The sequence below is a fragment of the Rhinolophus hipposideros genome (assembly GCF_964194185.1).
Source record: "Rhinolophus hipposideros genome assembly, chromosome: 8".
Classification (NCBI taxonomy): Eukaryota; Metazoa; Chordata; class Mammalia; order Chiroptera; family Rhinolophidae; genus Rhinolophus; species Rhinolophus hipposideros.
The window spans coordinates 73,350,485-73,361,186 of record NC_138054.1 but is presented as its reverse complement, the minus strand read 5'-3'; the positions used below and the strand labels follow the sequence as shown (position 1 = coordinate 73,361,186).

General features: G+C 41.5%; 1 protein-coding gene across 30 annotated transcripts in view; it reads left to right on the top strand.

Moving 5' to 3' along the window:
- Nucleotides 1-18: 18 nt before the first annotated feature.
- S100PBP (S100P binding protein) overlaps nucleotides 19-10,702 on the top strand; it is a 32,587-nt gene continuing 21,903 nt past the window's right edge. For 2 of the 30 annotated variants that reach the window (XM_081057190.1, XM_081057188.1), the window contains exons 1-8: nucleotides 30-604; nucleotides 3,217-3,258; nucleotides 6,057-6,173; nucleotides 7,540-7,926; nucleotides 8,023-8,390; nucleotides 9,023-9,111; nucleotides 9,851-9,874; nucleotides 10,370-10,473. In XM_081057190.1, coding sequence (XP_080913316.1) covers nucleotides 7,542-7,926; nucleotides 8,023-8,390; nucleotides 9,023-9,111; nucleotides 9,851-9,874; nucleotides 10,370-10,473 — 970 coding nt within the window. In that variant the 5' untranslated portion in view covers nucleotides 30-604; nucleotides 3,217-3,258; nucleotides 6,057-6,173; nucleotides 7,540-7,541. Of the gene's footprint in view, nucleotides 605-679; nucleotides 761-3,216; nucleotides 3,259-3,416; nucleotides 6,174-7,539; nucleotides 8,391-9,022; nucleotides 9,112-9,850; nucleotides 9,875-10,369; nucleotides 10,474-10,702 lie in introns of those variants that run through there. The other 28 variants (XM_081057196.1, XM_081057195.1, XM_081057189.1 and 25 more) reach the window with 28 other exon arrangements.

Genomic DNA, 10,702 nt, shown 5'->3' with positions numbered 1-10,702 from the left:
GGAGCAACAGAGAGTCGAGCGGTTCGATGAGATGAGAAGGGGTGGAGCCAGTAGTCGGGGTAGGCGGTGTCGGGGCGGGGTTGCAGCGCCATGCGGGGCACCACCCTCTGAGAGGCGGGGCGGTTTCCTGCCAATCACTGCCTCTTTGCCCTACCCCTGGCTCTGGCCCGGCGGCTTCGGGGTGGGGGAGGTCGGGGAGGGGGGCGATAAAATGGCGCAGGGGGCGGAGTGAGGCGCGGTCTTTCGTCTAGGCTTCGGCCCGACTTCCGGAGGTGAAGAGCGGGAGGGTCGAGGGTGTCGGCATTTCCCGGCTGGGAGGAGGATGGGGTCGCCTGTTGCTTCTTTAGGGGGCCGCACACGCAGTCCGCCCCGTTGAGGGGTGAGAAGGCCCTCGCCCTGCGGGGAGAAGGGTTCGTTTTTCGTTCCTGAGGTGATGGTGGCGGGAATGGGGGAGAGTGTCCCTGCCCCCACCTCCACGTCGGCGGGCAGTAGGTACCCCTCAACCTGCTGAGGAAAAGGGCGGCTGTTCGGTGTCCTGAGAGGCCGGGGACGACGTCGGTTCTCCCTGCCCCGTGTGTGTGCGTGCGGGGAAGTGGATGTGTAGGTGGGTGGGCGACGCCGCGGCTCCCGGCCCCTCTGGGGGAGGGTGTCGCGGGGAGGAGATCGCGGTGCTTTCGCCGCGCCTGGCTCCTGGGGGAAGGAGAGGATGAGCCGCCCCTCCGGACAGCGAGGGGCGCCTTTGTCCGGCTGCGCTGTGGGTGTAGGTGGCCACGCCGAGAAAGGGGCGCGGACGCCGGCCTGCGGACGGGCGGGTTGGCCCCCTGGGGGAGGGGCGGGGAGCGAGCCCGTGCCGCCCCCGCCTTCCGCGGGGAGGCGGGGATTCTGGGTCTTCTCCCGGGAAGGAGGAGGGGAGTGCGAAGGCCCTGCGTCGGGGCCGCGGCGCGCCGGCCACCGCCGCCTTCCTAACGGAGTGCCGGGAGAGGGCGAGCGGCGTCCTCCGGGGGGTGGCTGTGGGCCGCTCTCCCTCCTGGCTCTCAGAGGAACGAGACTCCGCCCGCCAGTTCCTTAGCGGGCGGGGCGGACGGCGGGCGGCGCGCAGGGTGGGCCCTAGCGGGGGCCAAGGAGTGGTTGCGTTGCCCGGCTGCTGCCCCCCCCTGATGGCCCGGTTCTTGCAGAGGTGTTAGGGGGTCCAAGCTTTAGCAGACCTGTGTACATTATTTAAGAAAAAATAAACCTGTTGCTGCAGCTTAGGAATATTCGGTCTCCTGTACCCAAGTGGGAGGAGCGCCCTGTGGCCCTTACCTAGTGACATGTTGCTTAAAGCAGAGATTTCCTGCCCTGGGTTGTTTCTCTGTCCTACAGCGTTTGCAGTTACCTCAAAGGGAGTTAGGGGCACAGCTCTTCGGAAAATTGCAGTTCACTTTTGATTTCGTTGAAACGTTCTGCCCCTTTTATGAGCGGTACGCCCTACTGAGTGTCATTGGTGCAGTATGCCTCCCACGTATTATCACATGTGGGAAAGGTTGAAAATGAAAGGCCGGTGGGGAAGTTCTGTCCCTTAGAAAGAATCCTTGCCTTCGACCGTACCTGTCAGATCCAGCTTAGTGATGAACGACCTTGGTGTTAAAAGAGGGATGTGGGCTTGTGTCTGCTGTCGCGATTTTAGGGGCCTGAAAAAACCACCTTTGTGCTCCAAGGCAATGGGTTTCTCAGGTGTGATAAAAATAGAAAGGGAACCAGTTTCTGAGGTTGCAAACAGGAGGCGGTAGAACAGAGCAAGGGCGCGGTAAACTGAAGAGTGAAGAAGGGGGTGGACAGGTGAGAGACAGAATAGGGTCACAGAAGGGGTGGGGAGCAGCCGAGATGTTAAAAGAGAGACTTTGGGTGATGGGGAAAATAGTCTTCCCTTAAAAATAAAGAGATCCTCCTGTTTTAGGTGGATGTCATAAAGCAAGAAGAGCCAGAAACAGCCGTTGATGGTAGAATGGCAGGCAGCAGCAGAAGCAAAGGCAGTTTTGTGGAACTTCCCTTGAGAACTTAAATTTTATCTGAGAGTTTATTCCTCCCTTGCAAATTCACTAAACATCAACTGTCATTAGTGTGGGGCTTTTAGGTTGAGAGTGCTTTCATAAACACACCCTCATTTGATCTTCATGGTAATCTGTGTTTGAAGTTAACACTGAAGAGTTTCCCATTTTGCAGATGAGTGTGCTCATCTGTGTTGAGGTTCAGAGACCTCGAGTGAATTGCTGAGGTCTCTGTTATAACAGTTTAACTTCTCTATACAAGATAACTTCAGTGACCATTAATTTGCAGAATTTGCCTTGTATTTCAGATGTCCATAGAACCTGGTCTTTAATGTAGTGACAGTATGATTGAATGCTGGGTTAAACTAGAAGAGATTGGAGCATACCAAATAATTTCTTAACAAGCGAGGACTAGGGGAAGTTCCTTACCAGTTCAGTACTCGTTCCTACCATTCCTATGCTTCTCTTAATACTCTTCAGGCATCAGGGAGGTGATGAGGGTGGGGTGAAATAGTAACTATAGCCACTACTTATTTAGCTTTTACATGGTGCCTGTAGTGTGCTAAGTGCTTTGTGTTCATGATCTCATTAAATTCTTCCAAACACCCTATGAGGTAGACACTGTGATGCTCCCTGTTTTATAGGAGAGGACATTTGAAACTTCAGAATGTAATCATTGTTATCTTTCCCCACTGACTTCTAATTTAAAGCTTAAAAAAAAATTTCCAGCATATAGAATTTATAGGAAGTAACATAGTAATGAATACTATTCTACCCACCATTCAGTTTTATGTTACCATGTTTGTTTTAGGTCTTGGTTTTTTTTAAAGAAATAAAACATTACAGGTAGAATTTTAGCCATATGTCCCCTTGCCATTCCTCTTTTCCTCCTCACAGCCAGAGATAACCACTATCCTGAATTTGGTGATTTTTTATTCCTATGCGTGTTTTTGTAATGCTATATGTGTATATCCATACACAATTTATGGTATTGTTTCTTTAACAAATAAATTGCAAGGAAAAACTGGAAAAACTGTAGATTAAAATACAGAACATATTAGCTAATTGCAATGTATGGACCTTACTTGGATACTGATTTTTTTAAATCTTTAAAAAAATATGGCATTTATAAAATAAGTGGAAATCTGAATCGGTTTTTTTTGTGATAAAGAATTCTTGTTATTTACAGATGAACTGATGTGATGCCTGGGATTTGCTTCAAAATAATCCGGTAAAGTGCAGGGGTGGAAGGGGCAGGATTAGCTATGGGTTAATAGTTTCTGGGGCTGGGTGTTGGATATGTGGGGGTTCATTATGCTAATTATGTTATTTTTGTATATGTTTTTAATTATCAGTATTTTTTTAAATGAGGAAATAAAATTATGAAGAGCATGATCTTTGCAAGTTAAAATTATATGCATATGGTATTTTGCATGCTTTTGCTCTCAGACCTATTGGAACATTTTATGAGAGAAGCTTAGGAGAGCCAGCTCTGCCTCTGGATGTTGTATGGCACAGGAATTGATGCTTTCAGTGTTTGTGAGGGATATTGATTGGTCCTGTGTGTGCACAGTAAAGATGTTTTTCTTTCAGTGAGTTTTGGTCACATTCAGGGGTATTTCTCATGTTCTTCCATTCCACCTGGAAAGTCAAGGGAAGACTGCATAACAAGATAGCTTAAATTATTTTTGCCAAGGCACCAAAAACCCTAATTGGTGTCCACATCTTTCAAGTATATTAGAGTGTAGTGAATTTAGAAGGCTGTGCCATTTGCTGACTGCCCCTGGGCAAATCTATCACGGTGGTTGAAAGCCTTTGGAATTATTATTAGCATTATTAGAATTATCACTATTAGTTCTGTGTACTTGGCTAAGATACTTTATACCTCTGAAGTTGAGTTTCCCAAGAGTGAAAATCTATTGAACTCTTCATTTGGTTAAGCAAGTACTTGGACTAGACCTTTTGGAAGGAGTTGGAGTGAGAATGAGGGTAGTGGCTCAGAAAGGGCTTCTCAGAAATGTAGCTGCTTAACCCCTATGTCTGTGATACTTACTTGTGCTTGACAACCACAAACTTTAAGTACATTATTTTCCAAAAGTGAACTTTTTTCTTACTGCTGCCTAAGGAAATAACTATATAAAATAACTCAATCACTGGACAGAGAAATTACTTTTCTCTTCGTAGAGGCACCTGCTTCAGTGCCTGGAACTCTCACAATTGCTGGTAAAATAAGACAAAAAGTTTTAGCAGCTCTAAGTTTAAACACAACAAAAACCTTATTTCTTTGATGAGATCTGTGTTCCAGAATTAATTTAAGGGGTTAAATTAGAGTTGGAAAATGTCTCAGTGCCTGATTTATAATAGGTACTTAATATTTCTTCCCTTTTTGTCCCACCTCATTTCTCAACTGAGTAAGTTTAACTAGGTTCCTTGTTTTTTTCTTTTCTTTATTTCCCCCTCATTTTTATTGAGATACAATTAACACATAACGTTACATTATTTTAAGGTATACAACATAATGATTTGATAATGTACATATTGTGATAAATTACCACAGTAAGTTTAGTTAATATACATCAATCACCTCACAGTTACAATTTTTCTTGTGATGAGAACTTTTTATTCTTTTAAAGTTTATTGGGGTGACAATTGTTAGTAAAGTTACATGGTTTCCGGTGTATAATTCTGTATTACATCATCTATATATCACATTGTGTGTTCACCAGAGAACTTTTTTTTTTTTTTTAAGATTTTATTAGGGAAGGGGAACAGGACTTTATTGGGGAACAGTGTGTACTTCCAGGACTTTTTCCAAGTCAAGTTGTTGTCCTTTTAATCTTAGTTGTGGAGGGTGCTGTTCAGCTTCAAGTTGTCCTTTCAGTCTTAGTTGTGGAGGGCGCAGCTCAGCTCCAGGTCCAGTTGCGGTTGCTAGTTGCAGGGGGCGCTGCCCCACCATCCCTTGCGGGACTCGAGGAATAGAACTGGCAACCTTGTGGTTGAGAGCCCACTGGCCCATGTGGGAATCGAACTGGCAGCTTTCGGAGTTAGGAGCATGGAGCTCCAACCGCCTGAGCCACCGGGCCAGCCTCGATATCTTTATTTTTTAGAAATCGTATAGAGACATATTATCTAGCTTAGTGCTGTGATGATAGTAGTTCAGAAAATGTTTTCTGAAAGAATGCATGAATTAAAACCGAAATTCAGGGTGTGGCATAGAGGGAAGTGGGATGGGGAAAATTCACAATTAAAAGACTATAAGGAGTTTTCCAAATTATTGAGTTGTGTTTAAACATTTCATAAAGCTTTTCAGATGTTGACATGTGATATGTAAAATATTAGCTTTCTATTGTCTTTCCCATCTAGAAAAGAATTAAAGATTAGATCTATCAGTAGCTGTTTAAAAACTAGGTTTTAGTTACATGAGTAATATATAAATATTCAAGTAGACAAGTAAAATGATACTGACTAAAGTCTCCCCTTGACCTCTCTCAGTCCCCGCACAGGTTATAGCAGTCATCAATTTTGTGTTTGTATTTTTCCAGACCTGTTCTTTACATTTATACTTGTATTGAAAAAGACTTTTGTATGTGTGGTCATGATTAATTTTTAGATCTTGGTGGAATCTTAGACATCGCCTTGTCCCCCTTTTCCATCCCTCCCCCATTTTGTAAATGAGGAAACAAGTCCAATGGTTAACTGGCTTGCCCAAATTATCATAGCTGGTTAGTGACAGAACCAGGACTACAACCCACGTCAGGTCTTTGGACTCCCAAGCCAGTATTCATCCTACTAGAGCAAATGATATTCTTAATAAAGTACAAATTATTGCAACAAAACTAGTTCCTTAGTTGCATAATTTTTCCTCTGAAGGTTTTTTTTTGATGTTCTTAACTCAAAATCCAACTTTCTAGTGTTTAAAAAAAAATCAAAATTAATAGATGGAGCACCTTAAAGCATTATACAGTTGACTTTGTAATTAGCAGAGTTGAAAGTGATGAGAAGATCCTCTAATTTTCTTTGTGCCTGCAGGAAGGTGGGAGTCAATCATTTTGACAAGTCTCCTGAAAGGAGCAGCTAGGAGGAGCTGAAACCTTTTTCCATTTGGTCTCGTGGCAAAGGCAGAGATCACGCCAGCAGCTCCACACAGTATGGAAGACAATTCTTCTTGTGTTCTTAAATTTTATAACTACTTTTTGTTTTTAATTTCAAAAGTAATACATGTTTATTTTTTAAAAAGTGTAAACTGAAAATTCAAACATTTTACATAACATATATTTGTTTTGTTTGTGTGGTGTGTATATTATTCCTTGATAGTATATACAGATATACTTCATTGTACTTTTAAATACAGTAGTCCTCACTTACTCACGGGGGATATGTTCCAAGACCCCCAGTGGATGCCTGAAACTTTAGATCGTACTGAACCCTATATATACTATTAATAGGTTTTTTCTTATGTATGTACATAGCTTTTCACTTAAAGGAAGCACTTTACAGCTTCTCTTTGGCGTATTCGAATTGCACTCTGGGGCCATTATTTAATTAATAAGGTTGCTTGAACATAAATAAGGACTGTGGTACCACGACAGTCTGATAATCGAGATGGCTACGAAATGACTAATGGGAGGGTAGCATGTACACCGTGGGTATGCTGGACAAAGGGATAATTCACGTCCTGGACAGGACACAGTGGGACAGCACAAGATTTCATCACACTGCTTAGAATGGCGTGTGATTTAAAACTTAAGAATTGTTTATTTCTTTGATTTTTTTTTTTTTTTTTTTTTTTGGTACGAAAACCAGAGCCATCCATTTTCAGGGCTAGTTGATTTGGCAGGTGAGTAGTTACACACACCTTAGTGGATTCCGACTTCCATGGCCACCGTCCCGCTTTTAATTTTCTGTTTAATATTTTTGAACCTTGCTTGACTTTGGGTAACTGAAACTGCAGGTAATTGAAACAGGGGAAAGCCAAACAGCAGAAAAGGGAGTACTATTAGAGTTGTAAGGTATTATATAACATGAATGTACCATGATTTTACTGAACTGTTCTCCTAGTGATAGACATTTAGGTTATTACCAGTATATGACTATTTTGAATAATGCTGCTTTGGACATCCTTGTAAATTATCCATGTGCATTTGTATAGGTGTTTCTGTAGGATAAACTTCCCGAAGTGAAATTGCTGGGTCCAATGGTACTGCCAAATTACTCTCCACAAAATATTGTGCTGAATTATATTCCCACTGCTAGTGTGTGGGGTGCTTTGTCTCACATACCTAGATTATCATGTCTTCCTAATTTTTACCCATTTGATAGGGGAAAAAGTATCTCATTGTTTTAATGTATTTCCATGACTCTGGTAAGGTTAAATATCTTAAAATTATTTTTCATGTTATATGTCATAGTGCAAAGAATTTGAAATATTAGGACGCCACCATTCTAGAGAGCAGATTGTAGTTGGTAAAAGGTATTTCCCGTTCCTCAGCAAAACTGCCTCTTATTTCTCCAGATATGATGTGCTCACTAGTGCCCCCTGAACAGTCTTCTGGTACCTCTCTCTTGCCTAAAGACAATGCCCCATTTTCTTGGGGTTCCTTGGATGAGGATGGATTGGATGACTCCTTGCTAGAGCCATCTGTTGGAGAAGAAGATGATGACCATTTCAGTTTCACGGAGGAAGAGATAGAGGAGCTCTTAAAGGATGATAACCTATCAAATGAGCATATTTCTTGTCATGAAGAATTGCATGAAGATGACAGCAGGCCTGTTGAGAAAGGAGGAAGAGCGGGTCAAATTCTGCTTGACACTCCGCAAGAGAAAAATTCCTTGTACAGCTTGGGACCGGTAGCTGAGACTCCTGGCCTCTTCAAATTACCTCAACTAAGTACATCAGTTGGTAATGTACCAATTCCTAATAAACCATTAAACAGACGCTTTGCGCTAGAAAAGAATCTTGTAAAATTAACAGTTGTTGCACCATTTGATCCAACAGTTTATGATGCTGTGCTTGATAAGGACAAGACTGATACATCCAAAGATATTGAAAAACGCTCCTCCCTTGGAGAAGAGATGAGAGAAGATGGTGTTAGCCCAAAAAAGAGCAAATTTTGCACTGAATCTGAAGGGATCAGCCCTAGTAATTCTGCCTGGGATGGGCCTCTGCTCCCTTCTCCTTCAAACAATAACTTTAAACAAACTGTCTCTGATAAAAGTATGCCTGACAGTAAGAAACCTACACCTGTATTGTGTCAGCTATTGGACCATTCAGAGACTCCTAATACCGGGTCATCCTGGAGAAATGGATCACATAAATCAAGTTGTGAAATGAGGTTTTCAGTTGTTTCCAGTTCATCAAACAAAGTAAGTATATATTTTGAAGGTGAAGAGAAAAAATTATTTTCATTCAGAAGCTGTATAGCAGAGCTTTGTATTCAGAAAAATTGGGGTTTGAATCCCGTCTAGCACCGTGACCCTGAACAAATTATTTAGTCTCGCTGTTCCCTCACATACCTTATCTATAAATTGGAGTAAAAATTTCATGGTATAATAAAGATTAATAAAGTAATGTACTTACAGTAATGTACATGATACTAAATTACCATTTGTTGAATAATTACTAGGATGATGATTTTACTATTTTTCCTTTCTTTGGGCTTCAGCCTAAGTCTCAATCTTTGGTTATATTGCTATAATAGATACAGCACCAGCTCTGAGTCAGCCTTGGAAGAGCTGAAAAGTCTTGGGCAATTCACCTAACCTCTTTGAGCCTGATTTCCCTTCTGCCAGATGGGTTTAATAATCCCTACTACTTAAAGTTCCTTTTTTCCCCCTTGAGATTATAGTTACCATCTCATTCAAAGTACTTAACATAGCGCCAACAGGTCAAGGATATGCCTTTGAGGTCTTTAGTTCAAGAACATTTACATATTCAGTTATTTTCTTATAACTAAGGACTATCTTTCCTTCTGTGTTCCTTCTGCTCTGAAAAAAAGCAGGATGTTCTTGACAAGGATTCTGGGAAGCTGAAAGCCCCTGAGAGAAGACTAGGCAAAGTCATTCCGGTCCTGCAAGCCAAAACGAGGTAACAGTATAAGGAAATACTCTGGTTTCTTGTGGTTCTCTTCAATGTCTCTTTCGCTCCTCATTTTCTGTGTAGTATGGGGGAAAACCCTGTACCAGGAGTAAGCATACTTGAAGTTCTGGGACCACCAATATCTAGCTGTGTGATCTTGGGCAAGTCAAATCTCTGATGTCAGTTTATTAATAAAATGAGGCTAATGATGCCTTCTCTGCTACCTCATAGGATTATTGTGAAGAGTAAAAATGACATCAGTGAAAGCACTGTATAAATGTAAAATTTATTTTCCTCTGTATAGAGAAGCCTGGTCACAGATATGGTAGGAGGTTAGAATAATTTTTAACAAAAATGTTAAAATATAACTATAGAGAATCATTTAGTCATCTCCCCCAACTTGCATACAACTGTCCTTGGGGAAAAATTAGAGATGTTGCAGATTTGGGTCACCTTTTCAGTCTATGCTTTTGTTGCCAGGAGATGGCAGTGTCTCTTCAAGGCCTTTTCAATTAGCAAAGCTGTTTTTTAGGTTGAGTCACATTGGCTTCTTTACAATGAGATTATTACCATTTTTTAAAATTTTTGATTACGCAGATATTACATTTATTTTGTTTTTGAAAATTTTCAATATTACAAATAAGGCCAAAGTTCCCTTTGACTATCACTCTAATCCTAGTTTTCTGTTTTTTTGTGTGTGTTTGTTTTGTTTGCATCATTTGAGGGAAATTTTGTGAATTGCTTACAGTGGAAATTATACCAGAGAACACAAGTGAGTCTACTTGGAACAGTAATAAATTGACTATCTCAATATTCTCATCCACAGACTCCTCAGTGTAGTGCAATTAGTATGAGCAAGGGCCAGGCATTGTTCTTGCCAAAGTCGCCAGTGTTCTAATTGCCAGATTTAGCTGGTTCTTTTCTGCCTTTATCTCATTCAGTTTTTCTGTGGCTCTATGAAGTTAGTTATTTCCTGACTAACCTTGAGTTACTCAACAAATGCTTTCTTTCTCTAGGGACTTCACTTTCCTATGCCTCATTAATGGGATGTATATATTTCTTCTCTTCTTTCGTCTTTCAACTCCATACTTGATTTCAACTTCATACTGCATGACTAACACTATCTTCTTTCAGTGGATCCTAGAGTATTTTGCCTCTGAAAGTTAGTTGTTCTAATTGATTAGCAGTATATGACTTCTCTCAACAAAGCACTATACGCATGATTCTAATGGACTGTTTTTCCTCCTTCTGGTTTGCTTTGTTCAAGGACTAATGTTCCGACGGTTTCACAATTAGACCTAGAACAGAAGAAGCAAATTTATCTCAAGAATGTCTTTGCTCATATAAAAGACCCAGTGGACTCTAACCAAGGTAACACGGTAACCAAAGAATGGCATGGAAAGGTGTGATGGGACTTTTTTTTCCCAGTGTAATATAGCTTAAACTGGGAGATTGGTTTGAATTTTCTTAAATTGGTAAGAAAGATAGCTTACTAAAATTGGTAAGAAAGATAACCCTAAAATTTTCACTTCAAGGGACTACCTAACCAGATAATCCTCAAAGTGGCTGGGCTAACCAGTACTAGGGAGGGGTCCAAAGA